The sequence below is a fragment of the Primulina tabacum genome, chromosome 6, assembly GCF_025594145.1.
Source record: "Primulina tabacum isolate GXHZ01 chromosome 6, ASM2559414v2, whole genome shotgun sequence".
NCBI lineage: Eukaryota > Viridiplantae > Streptophyta > Magnoliopsida > Lamiales > Gesneriaceae > Primulina > Primulina tabacum.
Window position 1 is genome coordinate 1,767,129 of NC_134555.1, and position 19,093 is coordinate 1,786,221.

General features: G+C 34.1%; 2 protein-coding genes and 1 non-coding gene across 6 annotated transcripts; 2 read left to right on the forward strand and 1 right to left on the reverse strand.

The window, feature by feature from the left end:
- Positions 1-2,361: 2,361 nt before the first annotated feature.
- Positions 2,362-5,295, reverse strand: LOC142548562 (putative protein phosphatase 2C 4). Its single transcript, XM_075656946.1, has 4 exons — positions 3,727-5,295; positions 3,506-3,619; positions 2,828-3,092; positions 2,362-2,726 (listed from the first exon to the last, which is right to left on the reverse strand). The coding sequence occupies exons 1-4, from the start codon at positions 5,113-5,115 to the stop codon at positions 2,611-2,613; spliced, it is 1,884 nt and encodes a 627-aa protein (XP_075513061.1). The 5' UTR covers positions 5,116-5,295; the 3' UTR covers positions 2,362-2,610.
- Positions 5,296-10,979: 5,684 nt separating this feature from the next.
- Positions 10,980-11,052, forward strand: TRNAK-CUU (transfer RNA lysine (anticodon CUU)). Its single transcript has one exon. It is a non-coding gene; the product is annotated as a tRNA-Lys (tRNA).
- A 704-nt stretch (positions 11,053-11,756) lies between these two features.
- On the forward strand, positions 11,757-13,804 carry LOC142548566 (uncharacterized). Of its 4 annotated transcripts, none has more exons than XM_075656949.1 (2): positions 11,757-11,921; positions 12,997-13,804. In XM_075656949.1, the coding sequence occupies exon 2, from the start codon at positions 13,148-13,150 to the stop codon at positions 13,667-13,669; it is 522 nt and encodes a 173-aa protein (XP_075513064.1). In that variant the 5' UTR covers positions 11,757-11,921; positions 12,997-13,147; the 3' UTR covers positions 13,670-13,804. The 4 variants fall into 4 exon arrangements, with proteins under 4 accessions (XP_075513064.1, XP_075513066.1, XP_075513067.1 ...); XM_075656951.1 differs by having other exon boundaries at positions 11,798-11,914; XM_075656952.1 differs by having other exon boundaries at positions 11,806-11,921; positions 13,005-13,804.
- The last annotated feature ends 5,289 nt before the right edge of the window (positions 13,805-19,093 follow it).

The following is a 19,093-nucleotide window of genomic DNA, read 5'->3' on the forward strand; positions in this document are numbered from 1 at the left end:
TTGATGAATAGTAGTTTGATCAACTTCACGTATCGACACACACAATAATAAATAAAATTAGCGTTTGAACTTGTGAATTCGTGAAATGGTGAAACATGTGACTCCAGCTTTAGATACTATGGTTTGGTTAATGGATTTTTGTTTCCGTGGAATACAAAGTAGCGTTCACGATAAAGAATGGTGCATTTGAATCGTTGGAATTGGAATTATGCTTTGGATACTTGTTTCTTGGTGGGAATGGTGAAAGATTAATATGCTTCCAGATGAGGACTGACTGTCTCGGTTTTTCATGTGTGATGCTTCTTTGTTTATGTACCAAATAAGGTGTACAATTTGGTGATGATTAACAATTGAAGTAGACTCATGGGGATAGAATAGAGTGCGTTTTTGGATGTATCCTATGGTTGACACTCTTATACGGGTCACAAGTCGACGGTCTTATACGGATGTGTTTATGTTATATCGGAAGGATTTCTTCTTTAAATTTTTTTGATTTAGATCATCAATATATGATGATATCAACGCTTTATCAATTTTAGATATGAGAAGAATTACGCTCAGTATAGGTTAGATTAACTATTCTTATACGGGTTATACTGATTCCTAGAGCTAATTTTTTGAATTATTTGGTGCGGAAGTTGTTTTATTTCAATTCATTTTTCCCGATATGAGACGTTAGAATTGTCGTTTTGACCGACTACTTTTTTACTTGCTGGTTCCAACTCTCCTGTTTAAATTTCAAAGCATCCCTTTCAGTGACTTTTTAGGCTCAAACATCTCTTTCGTTTCTTAGATTCCAAACCCAAAAAAAAAAAAAAAAAAAAACTAGTTTATCTATTACTATCTATTAAAATCTCCCTAATAAAGACAAAAAGTTGGTCTGTTTTTTTATTTCCCAATTTTAACCTTATTTTATATCAAAATTACATTTTTGTTTTTATTTTTTTAAATCTCAAAAAATATTTTTTTTATTTTTGTTTTAAATTACAACTATTCAAATAGCACTTTAGTCATTCGATAATTTGTCAAATTTCACGATAATTATAAAAAAAACTATACACACACGCACCGCGTGTGCAAAGTAGCTAGTTTAAATAATATCCGTAAAAAGATGATGAATATTCATGCTAGCATGAGTAAGAAATCAAGAATATTTACGTGACTTTGAATGTTGAATTTGAATAAATCTTTGAAACAGAGTTATTTAAAGTGAGATTTCAGAATGAAGATGAAGATGTTTATTCTTCAAAGAAAATATTTTCAGAAAAAACAAAAACATGTATTTGCCTTAAAAAAGTCATACTTTGTGAAAGTTTTCAAGTCACATTTTATATTGTTAAAAAAAAACAAAGAAAGAAACGTACGCAAACAAAAAGAATTTATATCACACGGAAAAGAAAGTGAATTGCGATTTGTCATAGTCTCCAATCTGTTCGCTTTTTCAAACCTTATTTAAAAAAAAAAAAAAAAACCAAGTTACGTGAAATTAAATTAAATTTGACATAAATTATTATAGCTGAACATTCTACACCATGTGGGTTTGACAAATGAGAAAACAAAGTTTACCTCCATTTCAAGTCATCAAAAAATTCAACTACTTACCCAAAGTGTGGAAATCCTAATATTTTGATTTGTTCTATTTAAATTAAAAAGGTCAATAATATTTATCGATTTGGTCTTTTGATTTTTAAGTGGATAAAAAAAAGAAGAAGAAATGAGACAAAAGAACTATTCAAGAAGTCTTAAATTTATTTCTCCCTCTTTTTTTGACAAAAAGATTTGAAATTTATATATATATATATATATATATGTAAAAATTTATTTTTGTTTCTAAAAACCCAATTTTCTCCCCTCTTACTCACCTCAACTTCACTAGTTCCAAATTTGCAATCAATTACGGTGATAGGAGTCTCTCCAACATTTAAGTTTGATAATATATATATCACGAGATGTCAGAGGCACCAAAACCACATTTGACTTAATCATCCATCAATCTACACTTACATCTATCTATATCTATATATATATATATATATATATATATGAGTAGTTATCTTGTGAAACGGTCTCACGAATCTTTATCTGTGAGACGGATCAATCTTATCGATATTCACAATAAAAGTAATAACTTTGCATAAAAAATAATATTTTTTCATGGATGATCCAAATAATAAATCTGTCTCACAAATTACGACATGTGATACCGTTTCACTCAACTTTTTACCTATTAAGAAATACTACATAATATATTTTAAAATTGCCAACTCGAAACATAAGTTTTATTTTAGTTAATTTTCTAACCACACAAGAAATGTTCTCATGATTTTTAAGTGAAGGCAGCTGCCGGCATGACAACATATTAAAAAACGAAAGAATCTTCGCCTTTCTATTGAATTTACGACTTTTGATATACATTTCTACATGGAAAATGTAAACCTGATCAAAACTACAACTTTTGAAGATGTATGACGCATGAATTTAAGGGGAAAATCTTGGGGATGTCGGCATTTACAAATCCCCAGCAACTGGTATATATATCACACATTTACAATAATAAAGCTTCCTATAATTTTTTTTCTTGGTTGTGTGTATGTCTGATTCCTAACCTAGTCACACGGATGATCGCCATATCCTCCCTTCGAATGAAATAATGATAATTGAGACGTCATCATGGTATCTGCGACGATCCCCTTGTGGGATATCGAGTAATTCATGAAAATTCATACCTGCCAATTCAATCAGAAGTTCATGTTCATCAGATACAAATTTTTTAAATATAAATATAGTATAATTTTTCATGAAATGGAGCCTAGATTCGGAGTCATACCGGCTTTTTTAGCAGCACGAAATAGCACTTCTTCGACTAGATGCTGAGCTGGATCGCCCTCAGGGAAAGTTGACATGAACATCTCAACTTCAGAGACAGCTTCTTGGTTAGTGAAGTACTGGTAAAGGCCATCAGATGATAGGATCAAGAACTTGTCTATGGGATTTAATCTGTGGTGGCATAGAGACGGTGAGCAAGTGATGTAGGGATACGTTCCGACGTAATCAATTCTGAACATCTCAAGTAGTGCGTTGTTCCACTTGGGCTGTAAAGAACACATCAATTCAGAATATATTGAATTATCAGGAATATGGAAGTTATATATATTGATAGAAATTTGTGAAGATTGCCCCAGTATGCCCACCAAAATGGAATATATAGGAGGGGCACTGTGCTCTCTGAGGTAACGGGAGAAACACTAAATACTATAGCTGATGGATTTCAAACCTACATCAACTCTAATGCCACATACAGATTGCTATACTACATAGACAATCACACGTTACACCCAACAATCTCTCAGAAAACATACTAATAGGAACAATCTCATAGCTTGTTTATAATATCAAGTATCGTTGTACCAATTTGATCACTGCATTGCGCGACATGGACTGTTGCTACTATCCATCAATTTATATATGTGAAACGTGAATTTTTGTAGTTTACAATGATGCATACCTGTTTGAGAAAGCCAGCCCCAAAAGCTCGGGTAACCTTTAAAGAACCTTTCACTCTCTCCTTATAAACGGCAAAAGCATCATCTGGATGTGCATTTCTAATCCTTCTCACTTCCTATTATGATGAACAATTACCACATAAACATTGAGTATAGGAACTAAAGAGCAAACAACAAAACACAGACCTTAAAGAAACATAGATTGACTAAAACATGTTTCTACCTCTCTAACAGATGTGCTATGATCCATTGTTAGCTGACAAGAACTCAAGTTGTGAGTGTGTTCATATTCATAACCGTATAACGATTCCTCGGACGACTTCCTCATTTTCCCAACTTGAGAATCGGCCCTGGCTAAAACAGCCCGACTGTCTCCAACATTAAGCAAGTACACATCGTCACCTTTCAAAACCATAACCAGAACACAAGATCCCATCAAAGATAACTCGGGATTCTCCATTAGCATCATGTCTGCTATCTGTAAATAAGACGCTTCAGTCTTCCTCAAGGCCTCGGATAACGCTTTCAACACACCTAAATGATTAATCGCAGCAGGTTCCAGATAGCCCAATTTCTCCCTCAATTTCAAGTCCAGCTCCTCTCTTTCCTTACTATCCAAACTTTTAGAACAAAATGCCGAGCTATTAACCCCATTTTCACAAGATTCGGACTTGTCACACCATAACAGCCCCTTATGTTCCTTGTAAACATTGGAATAGAGATTGTTCAACAGGAAATCAGTAGCATCAGGGCCATTGAATCCATCATAAATTCCAACAAAAACCCAACTATGTTCTTCAGAAACCACGATATGCACTCTGTCCTCGCCAGCTTTGCCCTGTGCCCACTGCACATTCTGACTGCCAAAAGATTCATCACCAACATCATCGTTATCATCAACTAAGCTCAATTGGCTACTTAGATTATTACTAGTAATCGTGCTGCTGCTATTACCGCTCAGAGTAGCAGTATTGTTCTCATTACTACTCAATTCTTTAGAGAAACCAGGTCCCCAAAAAGATTTTGGGATCAACCCTTTTAAGTTTTTTACCAGATCCCATTTCTTGGATTTGCGCTTGTATCTTTGCAACTGATCGACTTGATTCTCCAGTGGACCAGAGATGAAGCTGCGCTCAATCGGGCCGGACAAGAAACCGCGCTCAATCGGGCCGGAAACGTAACCTGGATTCCTTAAAATGGGCCCCGAACCCTGAACCGTATTCCGCATAATTGGGCCGGACCTCACTGTGGAGGTAGAATTTCTCGGAATCGGCTGCAAGGGAATGGAAGAAAATAATTGTGAGCTTTCAAAAGCTGATGCTTTGTCAAGACAAGTTGAGCCGTTGCACGTACAAGGGTCCGTCGAGAGGGGAGTGAAAGCATTGGCGGAGATTGCGGCGCCGGAGATGGTGCGGAATGGCGCCGTTTGGCATGCCAAATCGTCGAAAGGTTGCGTTTTGTGAGGTGGGTCTGGTCGTATGTAGGCAAAGGAGTGACCTAAACCTTCATCCAGGGGATCCGACAGGCACACCGCGATGTCGTGGCGGCGGCGGGAAATCTCACCGTGGTCTCCGGCGAAGCAGAGGCTGAGCTTCCCCCCTCCATTGCCCATGTTTTCGAGAAATCTTTAAAGCCCAACAGATACAAAAAGATGTAAAGAAATAGAGAGATTCGAGAGGGGCTGAATTCGGAAAAGCTGAAAGCTCACGGTTTGGTATTGGAGTTGAAGAAGAGAGATAAATCGAAGATGTGGAGAAGATAAATGAAGAGAGAGAGAGTTGACTTTTATATATGTTTGAAAAATAGTATTAAATTTTGATTTCTTTAATATTCCGATGCTTTTGGTTTTGGTGGGCTAAAGGGTTGACTATTATAATGACATTATATATATATATAGTATTTGCCCTTTTACTTATAGAAACCCCATATTTCCACCAAAATTTAATCGGCTACCTATTATATGGATGTAATATTTGGCAAAATTTTGTGTTAGACGATCTCACGGGTCGTATTTTGTGATACGGGTATTTTATTTGGGTCATCTATGAAAAAATATTACTTTTTAAGCTAAGCGTATTACTTTTTATTGTGAATATCTGTAGGGTTGACCCGTCTCACAGATAAAGATTCGTGAGACCGTCTTACAAGATATTTACTCTTTATTTATTTGGTTTAAATAAATACAAGAAGAGATACAAACGTGTGTGTATATATATTACTTCAACGAGTTACACACGAAAATTTTTGTGAAACAATATCACAAATTAATTTTATGATACATATTTTTTATTTGAATCATTCATGAAAATTATTATTTTTTATGTCAAAAATACTACTTTTTATCGTAAACATAGGCAGTATTGATTTATCTCACGGATGAAAGATCATGAAAACGTTTCACAAGAGACCTGTTACAAGTTAAAAGAGTCTTGGCACTCGATGTGCAAATGCAACTCGGTCAATTTAGTTTTATTAATACAACTAACGAAAATGTGTTACGATAATATTGATAAGTAGGAGAAAAAAAATCATAAATTAATATCACAACAACATTTTTACTTTGCATCAATCAATTCAAATATCCTTTAAATTTCTTTCTTTTCAACCACATAATAAATCTATGGTGCACCTTTATGCTAATTGCCAACCTTCTGCAATTGATTCAACTTTTTGAGTGTTTTGTTTATTTCATAATATTATATTAGTTGGTGCTATAAATTCTTGCTTATCCCCTATTAATTAAATTTATAAAGCTAACATCTGATGCGATAAATTTTGATTAAAATAAAAATAAACTATGAGATGGCAGTTTGTTGAGAAAAAAACAATTTTTATCGTTTCTCAAACGATGGTTTATAATTAATTTTTAGAGTATAATGTGTGAGTATGTCTCTTGTGAGACGGTCTCACGAATCTTTACCTGTGAGACGGGTCAACACTACCGATATTCACAATAAAAAGTAATACTCTTGGCATAAAAAGTAATACTTTTCATGGATGACCCAAATAAAAGATATGTCCCACAAAATGTGACCCGTGAGACCATCTCATACAAATTTTTGTCATAATATGTATAAAATTTTATAATTATTTGCATCGGCCATTCTAAAAAAATCTCTATACTACGGGATTCCCTTTTGTTGAGAAAAAAATAATTTTCTAATAAATTTCAATTTCAATTATTTACAAAAACACCTAGTGTGTTAATGTGTAAATCAACTAATTATATTTTCGTTGAATGTTAGTCGGAATAAAATATTGAAACCTCCGTTCATATCCACGTAAAGTTAAGGACTTGACTTTAGTCCGAAATTGAACAAAAACACGCATGATGCGTGAGATTGTAAAAGGTTTGACTTCTATGAAGTTTGAATAAGTTAGTGATTAAAACTATGGAATTAAATAGATACACGGAGTCCTTAAATGAGGATTGAGAGGCTTGGGCTTAGGTTCTTTTATTTTGGGAAGATATACCTTTTTATCACGTCATTTGCGATTAGTCATGTTATTCATCCATTCATGATTTTAGTTCATTAATTTGTAATTTTTTTATTTGTAGTTATTTTTCATTAGAATGCTGATGTAAATCCAAACATGTCAACATTTCATTTTGCTACGTCACATTTTCGATGTCATGTGAGGTTTTATCAATATCACGCAAGCTTTCTAGTAAAAAAAAATGACTAAAAAAGTGTAATTTATGGATTATATTGGTTAATTGATTGATAACAACAACAAAAATAAAAAATATGCAAATCATATGACAAAAGTGTTAAGTCTTTTTTATTCGAGGCTGAAAGGAAACGTGCATTGCTTTGCAAGACACAATTTATCTCATAAATTCTTTTCTTTTTTATAAGATTTTGTGTAAGAGTTTCGACTCACTGGAATATTGATTTTATTAAACTCAATAATTAATTTTTAATGTTTAAAATAATGTGTTTTAGAATGAAATATTCCTTTCTTCGTATCTTATAAAAATTTATATAAGGAATCCTATCAAAATCAACACAAGTTTATTGAATGATAATGGTTGCACAAAGATGAGGCGAGATACAATATAAGAAACATAGAATTTTGTAGAATTCGCAAAGACCAAGTATCTTTGTTTCATTGTGATGTCGTGACGTGTTGGAGACAACAATCTTACAAAGTGTTGATTGAAGAATTGTTGTCGCTACGACTTTCGGCCACATAGATTTGCATTCTTGTGTCTTGAGATATTATTTTGCCTCAAGACATCGCACAAGTGTATTCAATTGTATATAAGCATATATGTGTTATTTTTAATTAAAGTTATTTATTTATAAATTATATTATTCCGGTGCATGTTGTCACAATGTGTTACAATATTACAACATCAGAGACAATATATATATATATAACACAATCCATACCATTATATTTAAAACATATCACTGTCAGAGGCATATGCTATGTCTTTCGTGAAATGATCGTGTTATATTTTTACTCTACATGTAGTATATATTATTAATTGATTTACAAAAATACTCGTGGTTACGTATATATTTCATATATATAAAAATCGTATATCCAATCCAATGTAAAATACTACACAAAAGAGAATAAAATCTTAATATGGGTGATGCCCAAAAATATTGGACATTCACTATGTGTTCCATAAACATTATTAAATCTTGTTTATTGGGTACAAAATACATTTTTTACCGAGTAGGTCTCTTTTGAGACGGTATCACGAATCTTTATATGTAAGACGGGTCAACCCTACCGATATTCACAATAAAAAGTAATACTCTTAGCATAAAAAATAATACTTTTTAAAAAAGTAATATTTTTCATGGATGACCAAAATAAGAGATCTGTCTCACAAAATACGATCCATGAAATGCATCTTACACAAATTTTTTTTGTTTTTTATCACTTGTTTACGGATATGCAACAACGGAGAAAAAAATGATATGAATAATAATAATAATAATAATGGAGAAAAAAGGAGCTAAATTGACCTACATTTTGGACCATCGGACAACACGTACGTAGTAAGTCGAACTATTCATATTTTGACTTGGGAAAAGTCGATGAACCGAATAGTGGTTGGACTTCAAAACTTTAATTCAAAGCAACCTGCTTTTATTTAATATAATTATTATAAACGCGTAATATATTTGTGTAGGAGGATTTTTCAAGATATGACAATGGTTCACGTCCGTTAATATTTTCATATTTTGTTTCTGCTCGATTTATATCCAAAGTTTAATAAAGTTGAACATGTTAGATATGCCAAAAAATTATATTTATTATATGTTTTGACATATTGAATTTTTTATTAATACAATCATAACAAAAATATTAAAAAAAAAAAAAAAACAGTTCAAGTTAAGGCTCATATTACAAAACAAACCCAATCAAATGAAATGAATTATTCAATACGTTTTTGCTAAAGTTCTTTCCCATCGTCAAAGCATTGAATAACTTGCAATATATATATATTTTATGCTTGAATCTTTTCTTATAAAAAATTGAAACACATATGCTATGACTGACTTGTTTTGTTCGAATTATTGTCAATAATTATTAATTTAATAAGATGGATTCCAAGTTGAGAAAAAACCGCTAAATAAATAGCTTATCGTTTGAAAAAACATATCCAAACAATAAGCCCTTCTAGATTATTATTTTTTATTTTAAAAAGTTAATTTTTTCTACTATGATAATTCGATATACAAACCAATAATAATGATAACAATGAGAATAAATAATAATAATAATAATAATAATAGCAGGTATGTATCCATTTTTTTTTTTACTTTTATAATATAGAATGACACTGAAAAACTAAATTTAAAAAATTACACCATATATTACGAAAATATTATTAATAAGATGTTGAAATATTTTATGTTCGCAATCTTGATTTTGATGTTAACAAAACTTATTATTGTATTTCTAACATATTTACTCACGTGTAAAGTTGCAAACACAAGATGTAAACTGAAAATGAATTTAGTCAGACTGAATTTCTGACGAGTTTCGTTGTTTTAATGATATCTCTCAGCTGAATCTTCAAATGACAATATGTCAACTTGACTGTTCAGAAAAATCAATTTGGAACAAGTTGTATTTCACGTCAGTTTGACACAATTAAATGGTATCTAGGTCAAATCGGTTGCTAATGACCAAATTGATTGCACTAAAACATCAATTAGTTGGGTATGAGCAGTTGTAGTATTGTGACCATATTTTTCAGCTCGCTTATTGGAATGAAGCGATTCAGTAAGCTGTTGGAAAGATAAAACGATGATCTACAAATCATCTTTATAAGTCAAAGTCTGAATCGAAGCTTCAGATGCTGATAAATGGCGTTGAAGCTACTGGTTTTGCACAGCACACCAGTTGAGCTGCGGTTGAGATGCTGACCAGATTGAACCGCTGAACGACCAATTTAAGCTCGAGAAAATGTCCAGCAAGGCGAATTTGACCGTTGCAATTTCAGAAACAATACATAAACTTTCCAAACGGTCATATTCTTGTGTCTAACCTATATATCATTTTTGGGGTCCTATAAATACAACATCTTGAAGATCAAACTAAGAACTTTTGAACGGGATTCAAAGCATGACCAGCTAGCATGAAGAAATCTGCTATTTAATAGCACAAGCCCTTGTGTGATGATACATTTGAGATGTACAATGTAAAGGACAAATTTCTCACACACAATCACTCACACATATACAAGAGAATTGAACTTCAAAGTTTAGTTGAGCGGGTCTTCACACAAAGACATTAAATATTGTGCTTGTAGTCTTGATATAAAAGACATTAAACATTATGCGGATTGTGAGGTTGCGACCTACAATCGAGAGTATGCTAGGAGTTTCAATTAGGCAAGATATAAGTCCTAAGCTGAAATGGGTTTGTACAAGGTGTTGTATAAATCAAAGTCTTCTAGTGGATCCTTCTCAATAAGAAGAAGGGGTGATATAGGAGTTGTTAATATCTGAACATCCATAAACAAATTCGTGTTTATTTATTTAATTCATTTATTTATCATTTCCATTGATTTTAAAGATGCATTGTTGAAGCATTTTATGTGTTCTTCAAATACAAAAATATTGCATATCAAGTGTTTGATAAAATGCTTAAACCAAAATATTTTTACTCATTCAACTTGCATATATTTTAAATACTATACAAAATTTTTAATTGATTTCTACGAATGATTATTTTGAGTGTCTTCCACTTGGTTTGAAAACAAACTCGATTTAATTCATCAGTGTTCAATATTTTAATAACCGAGCTATCGTAATTCAACGATGATCCCCCTAATCGATCCTATCGTCAAATAAATTTTATCAATAATAATATATCTTCATTTTTTTGTTATTTAAAAGAAATGGAGAATGAGATGATGCCAGTGTAATGGCAGTAAAAGTTATGGAGGTTGGAGCGATGTGTATAGTTAATTAGTTTTACGGGCGACAGGTAATAGACGGAGCCCGTCTAGCTCAGTTGGTAGAGCGCAAGGCTCTTAACCTTGTGGTCGTGGGTTCGAGCCCCACGGTGGGCGTTTTTATTTTTTAATTTGTATTTTTTATTTTTTAATTTTTATTTTATCAAAGTTATTTTCTCCTTCACCCTAGCGGGCCTCCCCGTCAAACACGGTTCACAGTTCCATCGCCGTAAGAAATTGGCTGCACTCTCGCTAACCCCTAACTCTATATTTATTCATGATATGTATAATATATAGCATAAGATAAACTTAACTTATATTTATTTAATGATAAAAATAAATTTGAAATCCTGAATTTCAAATATTTTCATCCAAACATGACCTAAATTATTTCTTCATTACGGCATATACAAAAGTTTTTTATTTGATACTCCGAACGACAACATGTTGAAAGATAAACACTAGAGTAGGTCTTTTGTGAGACGGTCTCACGAATCTTTATTTGTGAGATGAGTCAACCCTACCGATATTTACAATAAAAAGTAATACTCTTAGCATAAAAAACAATACTTTTTCATGGATGACCCAATTAAGATATCTGTCTCACAAAATACGACCCATGAGATCGTCTCACACAAATTTTTGCCTAAACATTAATATTAAGTGGTGATTACTCCAAAAGTTTCTGTTATATAATTATATTTTATTTTATATAAAATAATTTATTATGTATAAATAAATTTATATCCTAAACTAAATCTTTCACACATACGGCGTGTCGATTATGAATAGTGATAATTGAGAAAGCCCATCACGGTAGGCCCAACCACTTTGGTCCGATTGCTTCGCGAAAATATAATCTTTTGGGGAACACTAAACTCCGCGATTATACTTCTTCAAGGGATCCGAGTGCGACGAAAATGTTAGGTGTTCTTGCGATGAAGCCTGATTCGATTGATATTTAATCGATTGTTGTGTTGTTTCAGGTATGGTTTTTTTAACAAAATTGTCGAGATCCATCATTGTTGTTGTGTTTAGGACTGATGCTTTGCGCTTGAATACTTGCACTTACATATTTGGAGATTTCGAAACTAATTCACGATTAGTCTGAAAATTTTCGCAAAGGGACCAAATAAGTAAGAACCATCTGATGTCGAGAGTCGGGGAAATTCGATTGATCGGTATGGTATAATGTTGAATTTAAAACCTGGAAGGCATAATATGATCTTGATTTGCTACAAAATTACGTTTTTTGTGGAGTTCGATTTTATGCTGGTGTGACTTGAGTAATTTATGGCGGGGGGAAAGAAAAGTTTTAGAGAATTGAGTCTCAAATAACAACTCTGTTCATGGTTTAGGGTTTCTGAGAGTTTTTTTCCTATACCCCCCCGCTCAACAACTCATTTTGTTGCGTGCAACACTAACACAAGACAATTAAAGGGTAGACTGAAGTGTCTGAAATGTTCTTGAGTGAGTTTAAAGTCGTCTTTTCCTCCTCGTCCATTGAGCAGCCAATCAAATAGGATAATAAACTGATTTGGGAAAATTCTTTCAGAGAAGGGGTTGATTATGTTCCAAGAAACCATGTGCATAAATGGAAGACACTGGTTATTACCTCAAATGAATTGCTAAGTGGTTGTGGATAGAGCATTCAGAATTTAATGTGATAACCAAAATTACTGCGTTGTCTTGGTCCATGCTGCTTGTCCGATGAATTGTCGAGCAGTTTACAAAAAATCATCCTAAACCCTTATAGAGTGTCAAAACTGAATTAGCATGAAAACTGATGAACTTGAGGACATAAAGGATCCTATAACGTCTGTCCATATAAAATACTCTTGTTTTTGGGAAATCTATGCATTGGATGTTATTGTCTAGGAAATATGACAATCTGAATAATACGATCGATTGATGCTCTGATGAAGTGGGAGCGGTATTTGTCATTATAAGTTAATGCCATGTGATTCCCTCACTAACCTTTTAAAGAATTAATTAAATTAGGTCTGGCATTGATAATTTGACTTTTTTATTGGTTTTATTTTGATTTTTTTTCCTCAACAGTTTAACAGTAAAATCTACTTTAGTCTATACATTCTCCTTTCTGCCATCAGAACTTTTATGTGAGCACTGCATCCAATAATTGATTGAGAATATGGAAGACCAGAAATTTCTTTCTACAAATGATCTCTGCACCCGATGACTGATCGAGAATATGGAAGACCGTAAATTTCTGTCTACAAATGATGGTTCCGTCAACAAGCCTAGAAAAATTAAAACCTCTACAAAAGATGCTGCAATGTTGCAAGCTTCTGGTGGTAGTGCAGTGGGACCGAAGGGGAAAAAGGCCTCAAAAAAAGGTATGATGAATGGTGTCTCACCATTGTTTGGACAAGACAGACTAATGTTGGATTCAAACACTGCACCTGGTGATGGTTTGAAAAGACAGAAAGGGTTAAAGGCCTCCAAAAGAGGTTTAGAGAATGGCATGTCACCCTTGATTGGCGAAGAAAAACAAATGTCAGATTCAGTACTAGATTTGGAATATAGAACTTTGAGGCGTAAATATTTGCTCTTGGAGGAAGATAACCATGGATTGCAAATGGAGTTGCAAGAGGTTGAAGCTGATGTTAAAGCCCTTGAAGAGCAGAAGGTCTCTCTTCTGGATGAACTTGTTGTCTTGGAGGGCTTGATGGATCCTTCAGAGTTTCAGCCTCGAAGCCACGGATTGCAGTGACTATTTCATTTTGTCAGTATATTTGTATAAATTTGGTGTCACGTCATTTGATATATTACCCAGATATTAGCCACTAAGGAATAATGTAATACTGATTAAATAGAGTAGAAATTTTATTTTCCTTTTAACTTTCCAGACAGCTTGCGTCCCTATTTTCCCACAAGCCAAACTTAAATTACTCACAACAATAAACATTTCCTAGTGTAATTTGTGAGACTTCTTTTTTGTTCGATCCTATTTTCCCACAAACGAAACTTAAATTTTTTGGGGGTCAACCGATCGATTAGTCCTAGTCCAGTTGCGTCGCGGTTAATTTCTTAGAGCATCAATTTGTTTTTAGTTTAATACCAGTAGTTCATTCTTCGTGCATGTGGGGGAAAAAGCAACAACTCGATTTCTTGAAAAGTAACGGCATCTAGCGAAGAGGAAAACTTCCAAAGACAAGAAGGTCCTCCAACTCATGTACCTCCATAAAAAATGAAGTTAAATTGTTTGCATTCTCTTTGTTTTGGGATTTCTTAAACACAGCCCAATAAATTCTTCAAATATTCTTTTAGTGATGTGTTTTGCGTTAAACTTATTTAATTATATACGTGCAGCAATGGTCACAAACGATCAACTGTCCCATTGTAAATGGCATATTAGCGTCGATTCCTCTATCAGCATTACCCATGCAAACTGAACCAGAGTTGGAGGTTTGGTTGCTTGCAAATATGTTCTCTCAAATATTTACTTTCAATTTTTATATTTTATGATTTAATAGTAACATCGTGTTTTTCTCTTTGTCAACTAAAAGGCTGGAGATCAGAGAGCACCAGAATCAATTGCAGGAATCCAGCAAAAAGAGAGGCACGTTAACAACTGAAGGATCTCATGCCGATGTATATTTTAAGCTTTTCAACTTCGTCACAGACCGCAAAAAATACATCCTGAAGATGCATGAGGTTTCAAAACAAAATATTTTCTTATTTTTTGCATTTGTGTATCTCCAATGTTCCTGATATATCTGTATTGATCTAACTTGTCTTTTTTAGACGTCACAGGACGCAACAAGTAATATTTATCGATGTCACTTGCTAGTGTACGATGACAACGGGAAATGGAATATGGGAGTTTACAATCACTGAGAGTTCATGGGTGCCAGATGATCCCAAACCTCCTTAGCAGTCTCGTATTTTGTCAATTGAGCAACTATTGAGTGAGCAATAGAATTATTAATCCACGTAATAATCTTCGAATTATCTGTCTCCCAAACATCCAACGACACAGCATAATCAGAGTTCGTCTGGTCTGTAGGCTTGTTTCGCACACCTGTGACATAGCTCCACATCGATTTCCCCCGCAAGAAATTCTTCATAACATAATCTCAATACGAATAATTTTTTCAATCCAATTGAACACTAATCGGCCGAAGAAAATCGTCTTTACGAGTAGCCATGATGCCAAAACCAAACAAAATCGAACGAATAAAACAAAACACAATGCAGGGAAGAAATCGGACGTGATTACAAAAGAGAAACTAATCGATCCGCGAAAGCTGTGGATGAGATTAACAGTTCTTCTCTACAATTGACAGATCCATGAGATAGAGGCTCTGATACCATGAAAAATAGAGAGTGAGCGAACTCAAGTCGCAGCATTGTCAAACTGAATAAAAAACACATATAATTATTTTTATATATCTAGTGTAAACACAAAAGGAGTAAAATGACTAATCTATCCTTGAGAGTTAACAATAATATATTCTAACACTCCACAACCGAGGACCCTAACCCTTTAATCTTCGCAAAAAACAACAATACGACAATACAACTTCGTCTAACAGATCATTGGAAAGTAGAGACCAGGACCCGTAATAGCGTGCACGAGGACAGGGTACATTTTGTTCCATACTCGTGTATTCTGATTATGTACGCTTTTAAGGCAATTTATCATCTCATTCATCATCTTTTCTTGTTTTTCTTTTTTTTAAGGTAAGAAAAAGAGCAGTTCCATTATCGTCGAAACAGACAGTTCAGATCCTTCGTGGAAGTGGCAGCATTTATCGTTTACGCGTGTAAACCTAAAGATTTGAAGCTTTAATTTACATTGCTGCAGAAGACATGAGGATGGCTAATATATCGTCTGCCAATATTTCTGGAGAAGGCAAGTCAATGCTCAAGCATCCGGTTGCATTTGGATTAATTGATTTTGAAAGGAATTTTATTCCTTGATATATTTTTCTTTTTTTTATCTTTAATATTTTGGCCTTTCTAGATATGAGAATAATATCGAAATTGACAATATGATCTCATGTAAATCTAATATTTGATATGAGACTACATTTGATATGACTCATAATATCCTTAAGATGTGATATCATAATATCTTTGAGATATGATATCACAATATCTTTAAGATACTATCCTTGTTTTAAAGAGAGTTTGTTTTCCTAATGAAATTGCTTTTTGTCTATGTTAAATAGGATTAAAAGGAGAAAGAAAAGATGGACGATATAGAGCATAAAATTTTCGGAGAGACAGAGACGCATTCGTACGAAGAAAAGGTTTTCTGATTGAAGCAATCTCGCGTCGTTGATAAAGTGTTGCTGTGAAGTGCTGACAATATCTGAAGACAACACCTAATCACTGTTTTGATTAGTGCGCTGATTTTTAAAGACTTTTTCACTTCTCAGTTGATGCATCCTATGTATTTTGGTTATACGGTTTGTTAGAGGTTTAGGATGCAATTTGTTACTCGCCTTAATAAGGGAATTGTTTTATTCTTTCACTAGTATTGGTTTTTGTAAACTTACAAGTTTTTCTAGTGAATTATTTTGCCATGAGGCACCGCACAAGTATTTTATGCATAGTGTGCATAATTTATCTCTCGTATCTCGTATTGTTATCATTCAAGTTGCGTGTTAGTGTGTTAAACTATAATTTCCGCTGCATGTTGTCGTGGGTGTTACAACACCTACGCACAACACCTACATTCTGATACACACAACACTCACCCTCGTCACATTCACTCTGTGGAAAAGGAACTTTCAATTGGTATCAGAGCCTCCACTTGACGCTACTAAGTGAGATCCTGTTTTGTTTTGTTTTCCAGGTGGAAAAGGATCATGGAAGCATCAACAAACACTGTTTTTAGACCTCCCGTGTTGGATGGATCAAACTATGCATTATGGAAAGTAAAGATGAGGGTTTTTATTAAATCAATTGAAGAAAGAGCTTGACAGCGTGTACTTGATGGTTGGAGTCCACCAAAGATTGAGGATGCTGATGGAGACACTCGGCTCAAACCTGAAAGTACATGGACAATCGATGAAGTGCAAACGTCAAATTTTAATTACAAGGCTCTCAATGCTATATTCTCGTCTGTTGACACAAGGATGTTTAATTTAATCACCAATTGTGTCTGTGACAAAGAAGCTTGGGATATACTTCAGAAACATTGTGAAGGATCCGAGAGTGTGCGTAAAACTAGGCTAAGGATGGGGGCATCAAAATTTGAAAGCCTGAGAATGGAGGACAAGGAGTCTATTCTTGAGTATGATAGCCGGTTGAGACAACTTTCTAATGAAGCTCACAGTCTTGGAGATCTCATGTCCAATGAAAGATTGGTGAACAAAGTTTTAAGATCTCTACCTGAGAGATTTAATGTCAAAGTTTGTGCAATTGAAGAATCTAAAGACACTTCAACAATCAACCTGGATGAATTAATGAGTTCCCTCAGAACTTTTGAGATGAATCTTGATTTACAAAAGAAGGATAAAGGGAAGACAATAGCCCTTGAAGTTTCAACTGACTCTTATGATGAAATCCTTCAAATATCTAAAGAAGTGAATGAATCTGATTTAGGTGAAGATTCTATCTCTCTAATTACTAAGAAATTCGGTAATCAAATGTCAGAAATTTGGACTCAGTACAATGCAGAGAGTGTTTTGGATTTGGACACTATGCTAATGAGAGTGCCAATCGACTTCGGAGAAACAAAGGCATGACTGTCACTTTGAGTGATGAAGAATCTGATGATGATCAAGGATCAAATGAATCTGAAAATCACACATCGTTGTCTGCTGTGATCAAGGAGAAGCAGTTCAATGCAAATCAATCCTTTGGGTGTTGCCACAGGTGTTGCAATACCTGGTCGCAACATCTCTTCAAATTCAGTGTGTCTTAATTCTACAACCCTTGGTGAATCAAGTCAGTCTGAAAACCAAGAAGTAGATGATGATGAAGTCACTCTGGAAAGTGTGCAGACAATGTATGAAGAATTGTATGAAGACTGGATCAAAAGAAATAAAGTGAATGCAATTCTCTCCAAAGAGAACACTGAGCTGAAGTCACAAGTATCACGACTTGAAGTAATCTTAATGCAAGAAAGATCTGGAATTATGTAAAGTCAAAGGAAGAGCTTGGAGAAGCAACTCAAATTCTTGCGAAGCTTAATTCAAGTTCATCCAAACTTGATTCACTCTTGATGATTGGAATGAATGACAAAGCTGGACTTGGTTATACGAATCACCAGTTTGAAATAGGAAAGTCTTCCAACACTGAAAGAAAACCAACTGTCTTTGTCAAAGGAAGTGCTGAAATCTCGAATGCTACATACACTGAAAAAGGTGTTTCATCAAAGAGGCAAATATCTACAAAGAAGTCCAAGTCCAGAAAACGCCACTTTATCTGCCACTATTGCTTTAGACCTGGTCATATCAAACCCTACTGTTTTAAACTGAGAGATGACTACAAAAGATGAGAATCTGAACAGGTGTTGCCACATGTGTTGTACAACACTCGGCGTAACACTGCCAATAAGAAACCATCGGTAAAAAAGGTTTGGGTGCCAAAGGCTAATATTCAATGTTCTGTTATTTATACTTCGTTAAAAACTAACATTGCAGGAATATGGTACTTTGACAGTGGCTGTTCACGCCACATGATAGGTTCTAAAGACTATTTGACTGACTATGTTGAACTAAGAATGGTCATGTGACGTATGGTGGAGGTGCTAAAGGAAGAATAGCTGGCAAAGAGATCTTGAATGTTGATGGACTGCCTAGTCTACACAATGTGCTTTATATTGAATGACTTAACTCAAACTTAATAAGCATAAGTCAACTTTGTGATGATGGTTTACATGTTAAGTTTGATAAAGACAATTGTGAAGTTTTTGATAATACTGATACATGTATTTTGACAGGTACAAGGTCGGCTGACAATTGTTATCAACTTGGAAAGGACCATGTGTGCAATCATTCGAAAGTGAGTGAACTAAACTTGTGGCATCAAAAATTGGGTCATGACCTTGATCTAACTGGAAAAACAATCGAGGATGATATTGATGTGCTACTGAACATAAGTGAGACACTGCCTAACACAGATGTTGCACCCGGTGTTGTAACACCTGAGACAACACCTGCACTGGCAGAATCAAATG